This window comes from Canis lupus, chromosome 4 (genome assembly GCF_003254725.2).
Source record: "Canis lupus dingo isolate Sandy chromosome 4, ASM325472v2, whole genome shotgun sequence".
NCBI lineage: Eukaryota > Metazoa > Chordata > Mammalia > Carnivora > Canidae > Canis > Canis lupus.
In genome coordinates this window covers 2,664,644-2,680,271 of record NC_064246.1, presented here as the reverse complement: position 1 = coordinate 2,680,271, position 15,628 = coordinate 2,664,644, and the positions used below count along the sequence as shown (strand labels likewise).

General features: G+C 37.5%; 1 protein-coding gene across 1 annotated transcript in view; it reads left to right on the top strand.

Moving 5' to 3' along the window:
* Positions 1-15,628, top strand: part of RYR2 (ryanodine receptor 2) — a 727,453-nt gene that overhangs the window by 486,857 nt on the left and 224,968 nt on the right. Inside the window, exons 30-35 of the mRNA XM_049108740.1 lie at positions 6,252-6,460; positions 6,929-7,281; positions 8,885-8,999; positions 9,985-10,145; positions 11,972-12,131; positions 12,707-12,793. Coding sequence (XP_048964697.1) covers positions 6,252-6,460; positions 6,929-7,281; positions 8,885-8,999; positions 9,985-10,145; positions 11,972-12,131; positions 12,707-12,793 — 1,085 coding nt within the window. The remainder of the gene's footprint in view (positions 1-6,251; positions 6,461-6,928; positions 7,282-8,884; positions 9,000-9,984; positions 10,146-11,971; positions 12,132-12,706; positions 12,794-15,628) is intronic.

Below are 15,628 nucleotides of genomic sequence, written 5' to 3'. Positions count from 1 at the left end.
AATCTTTAAAAAAAATAATAAAATAAAGATCCCAAAAATCTAAGGCAAGTGTGTCTTGTTTCTGTTTTTTTCTCCCTTTTGCATTGTTGATTCAAAGTCTTGCTTCCCATTTAACTAGCTATAGGATCTTAGACAAATGACTTAACATCTTGTTTCCTCATCTTGAAAAATGAGGCTAATATTTTATAATAAATGGGAAAGTGTTTATATATTATCTGGCATATACTAAGCCACTATTAAGTGTTACCCTTCCTTTTGATCAAATAATTCAAATTTACATGGTAGTCTAATATTGGCCATTTTTACTGCTTCTGGCCATTTGGTTTTTGTTATAAATCTGGATTCATATCTGTAGTTCAGAAATTTGAGGTCTGAAACTGTATGTTCTTACAACAAGCTGGTACGCTTGTGATCAGCTTCATCTTCTTTCAATTTAGCCCCCGCCACAGATTTCACGCCTGCATCACACCCCCACATCCTGTGACTGCCAGTTCCTTTGCTGGACTTACACACTTGTCACACACCCCTCTGCTCCAGAGCAGGGAGGCTCATCAGTGGGTAAAGTTAAAATTTGCTGAAGCCATCTGTCTTTTGTTGGAGGAAGCAGTTTAACCATACGTTGTAGCTACTGTTTTAACAGATTTACAAATGGCTAGGGTGGGTCTGGCTCAGCCCCAAGAAACCAATTGGACTCATGTGTACTAATTTAAGATCTCACTGTTGGGAAGAAAACTTCCCTTAGATATCATCAGGCTTTGTTATTTGCAGGGTGTCAGTTAAGGTAACTGGAATAGAAGATGGAGAACCCAAAACACAGGAAGGTAGGACCAAAATTTTACTTATGCTAGGGTATATGCCTGAATTTGTGGAAATCTTTTTTCTTGTATTAGAATATGTGTGTGTCCAGCTTATTTCAAACTCATAAAGAATTTGAACTTCAATACCATGTTTTGCTATGGGGAATTATTAAGAGTAATGTCATTTATCAACCCATCTTTAATTTATGGCAAACATCCTGTGAGTCTTGATAGCACTAATTATTTCCTGACTTTGTCTGTCTGTCTATCTATCTATCTATCTACCTATCTATAACTGTATATATTTACTTGTTATGCCTACACAAAGATAAGCTCCAGAAAGGGACTCTTTTCCATTCTGTTCACAGCTGTATCCCTAGCCAAGAATAGTTCTTGGCTAGGTGCTCACTAAATATTAGTTCATGGTAGGTGCTCACTAAATATTTGTTGAGTGGTAGGACCTGGTACTATAAGGAGACAATGTTGAATAGTAACTTAGAGCAGCAGGGATTGGCACCCTAAGGCCTGAAGCAGATCCAGCTTGCCACCTGTTTTTGTAAATAAAGTTTTATTGGTATACAGTCACACTCATTCATTTATTTATATGGCCACTTTTGCACTTCAGATCAGGTTTGAGTAGTTTCTTCAGGCTATTTGGCCTACAGAACCTAAGATCTGGTTATTTATTGTCCTGGCTTAAAGCATGGACCTTAGGATCTGGCAGGCCTGGATTTCGTTTCTGGCCACTTAAATTGTGAGCAGGCGATTTAAGCTACAGTGTTGATTGCCACGTCTGGAAAGTGATAATAATGATTCCAATCTCAATGAATGGTTGTTAATGTTCAGTGAGAGGAGCACTGGATAAAATCACTCAGAGACCATCAGCCACTACTAGGGGGCCTCGTGTGATGGGCATGTCATCCATTGTCTGAACCTTTATTGGCAAGTACTTTTCCAATAGCTGCAAGTGGGTGAGGCCTGACCCTTCTGTCAGGTGACTGAGAAGTATCTATAGTTTCTCTCCACTCTGTGCTCTGTTGTCATGGCCATCCATTCGTTCCCGCTTTGGATATGCTAACTTAAAAACATCCGATTTGAGCTCCTGGGTAGCTCAGTCATTAAGTGTTTGCCTTTGGCTTAGGTCATGATCTCAGAATCCTGGGATCAAGCCCCACATGGGCCTCCCTGCTCAACGGGGAGCCTGCTTCTCCCTCTCTTCCCCACTTGTGCTATCTCTTTCTATTTCTGTCTCTCTCTCTCTCTCTCAAATAAATAAAATCTTAAAAAAATAAAAATAAAAGCATGTAATTTTTAGAAATATTGGTTGTCTTATTATCACAGCAGTTATAAAAGCTGTGTCTTCAGAGCCACCTGGGTGGAACCGTCAGTTAAATGGCTGATTCTTGATTTGGGTTCAGGTCATGATCTCAGGGTTGTGAGAGAAAGCCCTGTGTCAGGCTCCACACTGGACATAGAGTCTGCTTAAGATCTCTCTCTCCTTCTACACCTCATCCCCCTCCTGGCTAGTGCTCGCTCTCTCTCTCTCTCTTTCTCTCTCTCCCCCTTCTTCCCCCAGGCTAGCATTCTCTCTCACTCTCCCTCTCTACAAACAAAACAAAACAAAATTGCATCTTCAGAAGTCACAGTGTGATTTAACTTTTATTAGTTCTACTTCATCTAAATTAAAAAGAGGAAGAAACCATATGCCCATTTCTACTTATGGATGCACTGTCATGAATACATTCTTTAAAGGGAACTAAAACAGGAAAACAGTAAAAATACCATGTACAAGTGTGTATTTACTTTAAACTAATGAAAAATTACATCTATTTATATATCAAAAAGTAATAAATTCTGGTCAAATATTTGGAAAATACCAAGGAGTATAATGAAAATGGGTAAAATATATATATATTCTCATTATCCAGAGACAACTTTGACTTTTTTTTTGCTTTGCTGAAATTTGACTTTAATGTATTATTTCTTCCATTTAAAGCCTTGAAATGTGAAAATAATTTTCTCCAGCTACTTTTTAAAGTTAGTATTATAAATGTTGTTTCAAGCTAGAACACATTTAAAGAAGTTTTTTTATTGTTTTTAACCAATTTTATATTTTGAGAAATAGCCTTTCAGAAAAGTATAAGAACAGTGCAATGAACACCTGTTTACCCTTCACTTGGACTCACCACTTGTTTCTATTTTGCTATATTGGTTTTCTCTCTCTCTGCAGTTATATTCAGAGTAGTACTAAACATGATTATTTCATGCCCACACATACTTAATTTTGTGCATATATCATAATTATCCATTCTTTCATTGTGAATATTTAGTTTCTTTTACCCTCCCCCCCATTTTAAAATTTTGTTCACTGAGCGCCAGGTTTTAAGCACCATCCACAGAGGATCTCATTTTTAAAACCATAATCCCATGGAGTAGATGTTACAGAAGAAAGGATTAGAGCTTAAAGAATTTAAGTAGCTGGTCAAAGGTCAAATAGCTGAGAAGTGGTAGAACTGAGATTTTATTTTATTTTTTATTTATTTGCTCATGAGAGACCCAGAGAGAAGCAGAGACACAGGCAAAGGGAAAAGCAGGCTCCCTGTGGGGAGCCCATTGTGGGACTTGATCCCAGGACCCTGGAATCATGACCTGAGCCAAAGGCAAATGCTCAACCACTGAGCCACCCACGTGCCCTGGAACTGAGATTTTAATGCAGGTCTCTCAGACTTGAAACCGTGTGATCTTAGCCATGTCATCGGACCTAAACCCATTTGCCATCTCAGAAGATAACTCCTCTAAGGAACCTCCCTGAATTCACCTCTGTCTTCTTCCTCTGCTCTTACCACCCCTCTCTGTAGATGACTCAGGAGTTCTAACTTCTTTACCTTTCTTTCCCCCTCATTAGACTGTGAGAACATTTGGGCTGATGTCTCTGTCTTAGTCAACTATTGTTTCCAGTTTCTGACACATGGCAGGTGCTCATAAGTATTTATTGGATAAGGAAATAAATGGTTGAAAGTGTCTTAATGCATATTAATTACTAAAATGATCTCCATAGATTTTATACTAATTTATTTATTATTTTTTAAAAATTTTTTTAAATTTAATTTTATTGGCAAGATTTCTGGTATTGAACTCACCACACATTCAGCAGCTTGAGCTTCAACAAGCTGACCTTGCTTGACTACTTTATATTCACATTGCTCTTACACATTTCTGTATGAGAAAGAGGTTGGTATATTCTGGTTCTCCAGTTTATTAAATGAATAGTTTATTTTTACAAAGGCTGTTACTTGCTTTCATATTAAAATACACACTCAGTGAAGAAAATTCGTTAAATTGAGAGACAGGAAAAGAACAGAAAGTGTCAAAAATTCTACCATTCTGTATCTTTTTTTCATTCTGTAACTTTTTTCCCATTCTTTGTTAATAAAAAGATTTCTGATGGTTTCCGAGCTTTAATAATAAATAATATTTCCAGCTTTAGAAACAAATCACATGAATCTTTGTGTGCAAGTTACTTTTTTTAAAAGATTTATTTATTTATTTATTTATTTATTTATTTATTTATTTATTTATTTATTTATGAGAGAGAGAGAGAGAGAGAGAGAGGTAGAGGAGAAGCAGTCTCCACGCAGGGACCCTGACGTGGGACTTAATCCTGGGTCTCCAGGATTACGCTCTGGGCTGAAGGCGGTGCTAACCTGCTGAGCCACCGGGCTGCCCACTTGGGGTTTTTTTTTGAATGAAAATATTTCAAACACAGAAAAGTTTAGATAGTAGTGTAACAAACTCCCAAAGATCTACTGTGCAAGTATTTATAGCTTCACTTATAAGATAGGGATTCCTTCTACATGTAAAGTGCCTCAGAAATAATAAGTGTTTACAATCTGAGATGTTTCTATCTTGGTATCCCTTAGTTTATGTAAAATGGATGTTTGATATGCCAGTTTATGCAAATGTAGCTTAAGCTACTTCAGATCTATTGTATTTATCCAATCCTTTCCTTTGATTCCTTTGGGGACACTTATTTAAAACAATTTCCCTTGACTGCTGCTTCAGGAGCTGTCACAGCTGCAGATGCAGCTGTGGGTTTTAGTTTTAACTAGAAATTCATCATTCGCACTTCCTTGAACACAGCTGGGTGTGATCTTGCTTCCTGGTCGGTAGCACTGTTCTACAACCATTTATTTGGGTATGTATCGATGAATACAAACTGAGTGAAATCATTATGAATCATAGGATGTGGTTTTTACTGTCTCATGTTATTTTAAGGGTCATGTATTGCTTTTATTGTCACTAATTTCAATAAGGGAAGAAATGGAAATCCTAATGGTAAGCAATTGCTAGCTTATTCTTAGGACCCACTGCCTTTTTGATCTGTAAATTAGATCTACTCTGCAGCCTGTATTCCAATACATTATTTATTATGCTGACTACCTGAATTTCTGTGTAAAATATTCTAGAAGGAAATGAAGAGTACATAAGCATCTCCCCACACTGAAAAATTTCATCTCAGCCCCTTGCTAAACATAGTGGATTCCAAAGAATTCAAACAAACAACAGAATTAATAGTTTCCCCTTTTTATTCAGTGGGGGAAAAATTTACTCATCCCGCCACACATTAGATTAGCTGATGAAATATTTTGGTTTTCTCCTCTATTGCTTTTTGCTATTGGTTTTCATTTAGTTTCTTGTTGACTTACACTTTGATTTCTTATCTTAATTATTCAGGTCAGATGTGAATTGCTCTACTTAATCTATTATGGCAGTCACATTGAAGGAAAAGGGTCAAATGGAGGAGTTTCAGTGGGATTTTTGGCAACTACTTCTAAATATTTACTTATTTACATCTATTTTTCTACACGGATCTAGTGTACCCCAGAAAAAAAGTGGCGCAATTTTTCTCAAAGATGAAAAGCAGCTATAAATGAATGAAAACTTTTAAAAATGTTGTCTCCAATCCTTTTTCCTAGGTGTAAAGAAATCTGTGGCTCAGGCTGTGCTCAGTATTTGCATGTTTCCAGGGCTTGTGCTACATTGAAGAGCAATGCACTTTGGCATTTACTTCTTTCTTACCTTCCCTCTATGTGGGAGTCCCATGTACTCCTGAGCTAAGAGGCTGTGGCATGGGGACAGCCTTGTCTTACTGTACCCCCTAAGATCCCTGGAGGACTAAGGGCTACTGAGCATTTATCTTATTTTACAGAAGTCCAGGGTGAAAGAAGAGTTTTCTCTAGGGGCCACATTTAATAAATTAGGATCAAATGCTGGTCTTATGACCCTTGCATTTAATACTTAGCATCAGTGGTCCCTTTTCTCCAAATATTGTTTTACCTTATGCCAACGTCTTTCCCAAAGACAAGAGTTCTGGAGCTGTGCTTTTAGAAATTCCATACAAACAGGCTGTCATACTAACGATACTGAACATTTGATTTTTTTTTTTCTTCCCAGGATTCATTCCTGTCTGTAGCCTTGGAGTGGCTCAAGTGGGCAGGATGAACTTTGGAAAGGATGTCAGCACCTTGAAATATTTCACCATCTGTGGCTTACAAGAGGGCTATGAACCATTTGCTGTCAACACAAACAGGGATATTACCATGTGGTTAAGCAAGAGGCTTCCTCAGTTTCTCCAGGTCCCATCAAATCATGAGCATATCGAGGTTTGCTTTTTCTTTAAAATTCAGAAAATTGCCAAAAACCAGGGATGGAATGTCTTAACACAGGGGAATTCCAACTTGGACTGTTATTGCTGCTTACTTAAAAAGATGGCCCTAATGTGTTACATAGCAGTGGAATCTGAGCACAGCATTAGGTTCTCATTTTAGGTACTTTATGAGTACCTGACTGATTAACAATGAGTAATTCTCTGTTTATATAGGCAACCCTAGGCTCAATCTGAATAAATATAATTGTATCATGAATTTCCCAAACTGTCTTTTGAATGAGAAGCAGGACTATGAGTCTATCTGTAACACAGTACTCTCTGTGTTTAATCATGTCACTTACAAAATTATGCAATGTGTGGGCCATGTTTGGGTTTTGAAGATGTAATGTCTATTAGAGATCTTTAGAATCAAGAGATCAACCACATTGATTCAAATTTGAACTATCGCTTCTTCATTTGCTAGGTGACCAGAATAGATGGCACCATAGACAGTTCTCCATGTTTAAAGGTCACTCAGAAGTCCTTTGGTTCTCAGAACAGCAGCACCGATATCATGTTCTATCGCCTGAGCATGCCCATCGAGTGCGCAGAAGTTTTTTCCAAGACGGTAGCAGGAGGACTCCCAGGCACTGGCCTCTTTGGGCCCAAGAATGATCTGGAGGACTATGATGCAGATTCTGACTTTGAGGTTCTAATGAAGACCGCTCATGGCCATCTCGTGCCAGATCGAGTTGACAAAGACAAGGAAGCCACAAAACCAGAGTTTAATAACCACAAAGATTATGCTCAAGAAAAGCCTTCTCGTCTGAAACAAAGGTCGCTGATATTTGCAACAAGATTTTAAATATATAGTTATTATGTGGGGAGGAGTACAGTAGAGAGCAAGGAACTTTCCAGTGTCATTTCTTCCCTCCTCCTCTTCCTCTTCATGTAAAGGATTCGGCAGGACAATAAAGCAACTTGTTGGCCATCTCATTTGTTACCACAGAAATTATCTAGCCTAAGATTACTAAGAGAACTTATTTAAGGCACTTATTTATTGTGATGAGAAACACATAACAAAATTTATCATTTTAGCCATTTTTTTAAGTGTACAGTTGAGAGTGGTGTTAAGTATATTCACATTGTTGTAAGACAGGTCTCCAAAACTGTTTAATCTTGCATAATGGAAACTCTGTACCCATGAAACAACTCTCCTTTACCATCCCCCCACCAGCTTTTTATTTCTGTTCTGCTCTTTATTTCTACGAATTTGACCACTGTATAAAGTGGATTCATACTGTATTTTTTTTCAGTGTGTAACTGACTTAACTCACTGGTGTAATATCCTCAAGTTCATCCATGTTGTTGCACATGTCAGAATTTCTTTCCTTTATATAAAGGCTGAATATTATCCCACTGGGTATAGACACATTTTGTTGATCTCTTTATCCATTGATGGACATTTGGATAGATTTTACCTCTTGGCCATTGTGAATAATGCTGTTGTGAACATGTATGTGAGAATATATTTTCAAGGCCCTCTTCAAATTATTCTGGATATATACCCAGAAGTGGAATTCCTGCTAGTTCTGTTTTTAAGTTTTTGAGGGAACTTCACACTGTTTTCCACAGCAGCTGTACTATTTTACATTCCCACCAACAGGGCACAAGGGTTTCAATTTATCTACTTTCTTAGCATCCCTTGTTAATTTCATTTTTTTTGGGGGGGGGGTTGTTTTTGTTTTTGTTTTTTGTTTTTTGATATGGCCATCCTAATGACTGTGAAGTGACATCTCTTGTGGTTTTGATTTTCATTTCCCTAATGATTAGTGATATTGAGCATCTTTTCACATGTTTATAGGCTGTTTGTACATCATCTTTGGAGAAATATCATTTCAGGTTCTTTGCCCATTTTTTTATTGAGTTATTTGCTTTGTTGTTGAGTTGTAGGAGTTCTTTATATATTCTGGATATTAACTGCTTATCAGATATATAATTTACAAGTATTTTCATTTTCTCCTAGGAGTTTTTAAGATGCTTATATTTATGTTCTTGGTTGAAATTTAGAGTATTCTCTCTAAGTAGTATTTTTTATATTCAAGAAAACAAGTTATTTTAGCATCCCTTTTTTGCACTAAATCCTAATTTCTCAAACTTGGTGTGATTGATACTCTGGGTCAGATAATTATTTGTTGTGAGAGTCTGCTCTGTTAATTGAAGGATATTTAGTAGCATCTCTGGCTTCAACCCACTAGGTGCCAGTGGCACACCCCCCCAGCTATGTCAACCCAAACTGACTTCAGATAGTACCAAATACCCTCTAGGAAGTAAAATCACCCTGGTTTTGAACTATTCTACTAAATTGATCATATGGTCATGTTTCAATGAAGTAGAACATTTTGATGTTGCTTATTCTTAGTCCTGTTCTATATTTCAGATTTTTGCTTAGAAGAACCAAGCCAGATTACAGCACGAGCCATTCTGCAAGACTCACTGAAGATGTCCTTGCAGACGATAGGGATGATTACGATTACTTGATGCAAACGTCCACGGTATGAGGTGGCAGCATTTGTCACTTATTCCTCTTTGTCAGTCATTATGTGCTCCATTTCAAAGAGTTCATTTTCACTCATCCTATTTAGCCAGCTTATTTTAAAATTAATTTTTGCTTATATTTTAAGACTGAAAATTTGAAAAATATAAGTATATTCTCATGTATATTATGTACTAAGAGAACTATTTTAGGCAAAATATCCTAATGCTATATTTAATCCTGATGGTGCTATCCCAGTTCTTGGAGATATTTAAATTTCCACTTAATTTTTCCAAGTGCATATGATATCCTTCATCTTAGTGATATGTCTAAAGGAAGATGATTTAAAGTAATTTATTGGATGTCTCATTTTGCCATCTGCCATTTACAGTTTTCCAAACAACTTTTCCTAAAATGCCAAATGGAAAAAATATATAGTTATAGTCCTTGTAGAATGACCTCATGTTTGAGCTAGATTTTCACATGTTAGTTGCCTTTGAAATAGGATTATTTCAAAGTGATTTTAAGGTCTCAAAATACTATATTATCAATAGGAAAGGTGAAGCAGATTCACAGGGGTGGGTAACAGGTATAAAAACTCTAGCATAGATTAGTGTGCTTCTGTAAGCTTAAAGAATTTGAAGCCTACCTGCCTAAATGAATTATTTTTTTTACATAAGTGTAATATATATGTACCCATACATTTGTATGAATGCTATGGATGTACACAAAACACATGTACTAAGGAATATAAAAAGCCTCAAATCACCTAGTGTGTTAGCTCAGACAAAATCTTTTCTCTTTTTCCCATTATTTCTGATTTAATTTCCCTTAGCTCTGTCTTAAGACCTATCTTACAGTATCACTTCTTTGTTCCTATAACATTTTACTTAGGCGAAATGGTTTTAAACAAAGAAATACAGTCTTAGCCACTTCAAAGACATTGTATATCAAAGTTTTGCTTCTTCTTACTCTGCCAACACTTGGTTTTACTGTCTTGACAGTACTATTACTCAGTGAGAATCTTTCCTGGCCAAGAACCTGCAAACGTCTGGGTAGGCTGGATTACATCAGATTTCCATCAATATGATACAGGCTTTGACTTGGACAGAGTTCGTACAGTAACCGTTACCCTAGGAGATGAAAAGGGAAAAGTGCATGAAAGGTCGGTTTTTCTTAATTTTTTTATATGAATGATATCTGATTAAAATGTTGATAAACCTAGGTATTTTTTCCCCATGGATTTCATGTCCAGGATAATATGGTATTTATAGGAACAATATCATCAAACCATTAATTTCAGTGTCCTTTTTGTTGCTCCTACAAACCAGTAAGGAATCCAAGTATATTAAAAGTGAAAAGTATTATAAAGTAAGAACGTGCATTCTTTTTTGAGTAATAATCATATATTCCTTCAGATAACACTGTATGTGACTAACAGTTTGGGTTACCAGTACTTAGCCTTTTTTTTAGGATATAGGGATGGGTGACTGTGAGACCTCTGTGGTCTGAAATGTATCTTGGGAATGGTACATGTGGTGGGGAGAAAAAAGTGAAGACAATATGGGCTAGTAGTCTAGACCAGGTGGACACACTTGAACTCAGACTGAGAACCAGTGGGTTCTTTCCTCAGCTTTGCCATTGACTCGCTGTGTGGCTTTGGGTAAGTCACTTACACTTTCTGTGCCATCCTTTTTCATTTGTAAAACAAAACCAAACTCAAACCAAACCTTCAAAAAAGTGAAGAAGGCTATCTTCCTTGCAGAATAAGCCAAGAGAAGAGCTGACCATTTGCATCTACCTTATGTGCCCATGCATCCTCTGATGTGACAGGTCTCATAGAAAGAGTCCTCCAGAACGTTGCTTTTCTTTTCTACCTGTACCATCATTTTTGATGACTGGAAGCTCACTTGCCTGCCTTCAGGTCTTAACACTGGAGCCCTTGAGACAGTGGGCTGAGCCCAAATCTCCAGTCAAGGGTGCTTAACATCAGTATGGGGGCCCAAGACCACCTCTGGGAATTTTCTTGCAGGACACACCTGATTTTCAGAGATGGCAACAGTATAAGGAAATAACCCAACAGAGGGATAGGATACCTGAGAGATGATTTTAGTGTAAGACATAGAGGATGGGGAAGGGTTGTTGAATCTTATGTCAGTATGGCAAAGATACAGAGCCAACTTGATTATTCTGAAACTGACTTTATCTCAGCCTTCTTTTTCCTTTCCTCTGACTTGCCTGCCTTTGATTTTGTTTTGTTTTGTTTGTTTGTTTGTTTGTTTGCTAGTTTTATGAACACATTCACTCTGTTGTGGCAGGGAAAGGGAAGGAGGCAAAGCGCAAATCACTCAGGTTTATTACTATCTCTGGTAAAGGTATGGGTGAGGGTGAAACAGGGTTTGTTGTTAATATCACTGATTTTTATGCATAGTCTAGCTAATTCTTTCTCTTGTAACAAATCACCAGGAATTGTCCACAAAGGGGCATAATTTTAGCCAAATTTTAAATATACTGAATCACTAGATGGCTCATGTAGAATTTGCCTAAGGACTTTGATAGTGCTTGGAAATGAATGCTTCTCATCCCTGAACAAGTGGTAAAAAAAAAACAAACAAACCCTATGAGAATGAAAATTGCAAATTTGGATGATTATTTAATAGTTAAACTTTTTTGAACCTCAGAACAAGGTGCAGTTTGGTTTGAGTTTTTGGAGGGAAGGTGCAGGTCAGTTTTTACCTGATTCCAAGCTTGTTGACCTGTCTTCATTAGGTGTGAAATTTAGAGACGTGGAAGACCTGATTCAGAATGTCCACCAAGTCAATGGAGTTCTGCTCAGAATCACAGAATCGGGCCCATTGTGCACCTCTCCCATTACAGCATGAGCTTGTTGCTTGCGCAGCATAATTTAGGTTTAGTTTGCAAGATACACATGCTTTCTGTCCTGTCTGTGGTCGTGCAAAGATGAACATGTGTTTTTTTTTTGAAATTCAGCATCAAACGCAGCAACTGCTATATGGTATGTGCAGGCGAGAGCATGAGCCCTGGGCAAGGACGCAACAACAATGGCCTGGAGATCGGGTGTGTGGTGGACGCCGCCAGTGGGCTGCTCACATTCACCGCCAATGGCAAGGAGCTGAGCACGTACTACCAGGTCTGTGGGCCGGGATGGCAGCGTGCTTCCAGAAAGAGAGCCTCTTCTCCCCATGAGAGGAAGACATTTTAGATAAAAAGTACATTAGGAATTAGAAGAAAACAGTAGGTTGCTTGGGTGACTCAGTGGGTTAAGCATCCCACTCTTGATTTCCACTCAGATCATGGTCTCTAGGTCATGGGATAGAGGCCCTGCTTGCTCAAGGGGAGTCTGCTTCTCCCTCTTCCTCTGGCTGCCCCCCCCGTTCATGCTATTTCTCTCTCAAATAAGTAAATAAATTCTTAAAAAAAAGAAATTAGAAGAAGATGAAAACAGAAATGAGTTTAATTCTGCCTTTCTTACTTCTGTTTGAATAGTAATAGTGCCTTTTGGAGGAAACAGTACATTTCTCCAAGCATATTCTTATGGGATTGAAGTTAAATACTCTGAATCATTATTGAAAGAGAATATCTATCTGAGAGAATGCAGGTGTCCAGTCACCTTCTGTGAAGTATTCTTGAGTTGTTATAAATGAAATATTTTTTCTTTATGTTCCATCATTGACTAATCTGACCAAATTCATTTGTTTATTTAAGGTGGAGCCAAGTACAAAATTATTTCCTGCAGTGTTTGCACAAGCTACAAGTCCCAATGTTTTCCAGTTTGAGTTGGGAAGAATAAAGGTAAGACAGAAATCATTGCTGATATTTTGTTTGAGGTCTTTCTATTAGGGAATAGCAGTCACTTCTTAAATGAGTTCAGTATTTTTTAGTACTGATATTAGTCACATAAATTATTCTTTAAAAGAAAGGTGAGCCATATTTGAAAGTTCTGTAATCTCGTTCAGGTCACTGGGGCAACAAAATTAATTAGAAAGGATTTCTGCAACAATTTAAATAATTTTTTAATCAATTAAAATAATAAGAACAAAAAAAGGGTTTCTCTGTGGTTACCATAAATATATTATTCAATAAAACAAGGCTGATATAGAGCCAAAATGCCAAATAACATACCATTCAATAATCACTGAACTCACAGGTTAACTGGTAAATGGGTTTAAAGATAGGAAACTGCTATATAATGGTGCTAGAATACTGCAGGTGTAGAGTAACTCTGGGAAGAAATGGAGGAACAGAGAAGTTGGAGTTTGGAAGAGTTGGGCCCGGTAAAGCTAAAAGAAGAGGGGTCATTCAGATTGATTCTTAACTGTTGAATAAGAGATCTCAGAATATGTTTATTAATAGGGGAGGCCATTCTAGATGGAGGATACTAGAAAGCAAAAGCACCTGAGTCAGTGTGCTGAAGGTTAAAGAATTCAATGTGACCATAACCTAGTGCCCCTTACAGGATGTGGCTGGAGATTAATATATATAGAAGGCAGTCCATGCTGGAAAGGCCTTGAATGCTATTCTAAGAAGTTGGCACCTATTATATACATATTGTTGATCCATTGGAAACTTGAAGCAGGGGCCTGAGTATAATAAAGCCCATTTTGGAAGAATACATTGGCAGTAATGTGGAGGTGGCAATGTGGAGAAGAATGAGAACAGGCAGTAACAATGAGGTTTTGACAATTTGATGCTCGTCTGCATGGGATAAGATGTAGGAACTGTGGAAGTCATTAATGGAGAGACAATGAAGACGTTCTAGAGGAGAAATGAATAAAATTTGACAATTAATTGGATTAATAGGATTTGTTGATAAATTGGATTCAGGTACTCAAGGAGAATGAAGAATCAGGAATTATTAATTGTTTTTAGTTTGGACAACTAATGGATGCTAATACAACAAACAGAAGAGCTTGTTGAAATTCAGGAAAAGGAATTGAATTGGATTTTGCAATTGTAAAAGTTGAGATGCCAGGCACACATCAGGATGGAAATAGTAGATGGTTTTACAGTGCTGATGCGGTGACCTTGGGCATGTTACTTAAGCTGTGTGAGCTCAGTTTTTGCCTTTGTAAAATGAGATTCTCAGCAGCCACAGAAAGACAAATATGATATGGACTAAAGGAATCCACGACTCTTATTAATTAGGAGGGTTTCTGTGACCTTACCAGAAGAATTTCAGCAAAATGATGGATAAAGCTATATTACAGAAAATTCAGGACTGAAAATGAGAGAAAGACCAGAGGTTTGGATGCTTTTATATATATGTATATATGTATATATGTAAAATTTATATATATATGTTATATTTATGGTTTTATGTATATGTATATATGTAAAATTTATATATTTATACATACATTTGCACAATATGTATATTGTATATATATAAATTAATCAAAAAGTGATCATTTCTTAGAACTCTGACTCATATGTTGGTCTGTTTGACATTTTCTGGGTGTTTTACAGACATCTCAAATTAAATATGTCCAAATGGGTCTGCTGACCATCATACTCATACCTTCTCCTCCTTACTAAGATCTATAGTCTTTTTCAACGTCAGTAGCAAATCCAGTTGCTCAGGCCCACAACCTTGAAGTCATTCTGGACTTCTCTCCTTGACATTCTGTATCCCAATTCCCTCTACCAGCAGATCCTCACCCTGCAACCTGTCACCATCACCCTTTTTGATGACCACACCAATCTCCATTACCATTATTCCTTTTTTTTATTTCAAAAAATTATTTTATTTAAATTCAATTATTTAACATATGGTACATTATTGATTTCAGAGGTAGAGGTCAGTGATTCATCAGTCTTATATAATACCCAGTGCTCTTCCCATCAAGTGCCCTCCTCAATGCCCATCACCCAGTTACCCCACCCTCCACCCTGCTCCTCTCCAGCAGCTCTCAGTTCATCACCATCATTCCTCATCAAGTTCCTGCACAGACTCCTGATGGGGTCTCCTGAATTCCCCCTTGCCCATCTGTTCATCACGCAACAATCTGAGTGACTGTCACTGCTCTCAAATAGAAATCAAATTATGCCATTTCTACTACTCAAAACTCTCAAAACCCGCTTTCCTGGCATTTAAAGCTCCAAGGTTTCATGATGGTTCTCAAGTCTACAGCCTGCTGTCCTATTACCTCATTGACTTTATCTCTTGCTCTTCTCCCCTCCTTCACTCTGCTCCAGCCACCCTGGCCTCCAGCTCTTCCTCAAACTTGGCAGGCAGACTTCCTCCTTGTGTCCTTTGCATTAACCGTTGTTTCTGCCTGGAAATGTCTTCCCCCCATGTCCACATGGTTCTTCTTTGGGTTTTTCTTTAAATGACATCTTCTCAGGGACACCGCTTCTGAATACCCTATTTATTATTGCTGCTCTGCCTTCTGGTTCCTCCATCCTGGGTCTACTGTTGAATCTACTTCTTTCTGACTTTGTTTATTTTATGTCTCCAATTAAAAAAAAAAAAAGGGAAGAAGAAGCTGGATGGGAGGAGGGATTTTGTGTGCTCTATTCATTTGGTGCCTAAAGCCTGCCAGGCCTTTTTTTTTTTTTTTTTTTTTTCCCAGTAGCAGAAAAGAATAGGAAAGTAGGTTGAGGATGAGATAGTCTCAAAGTGTACAT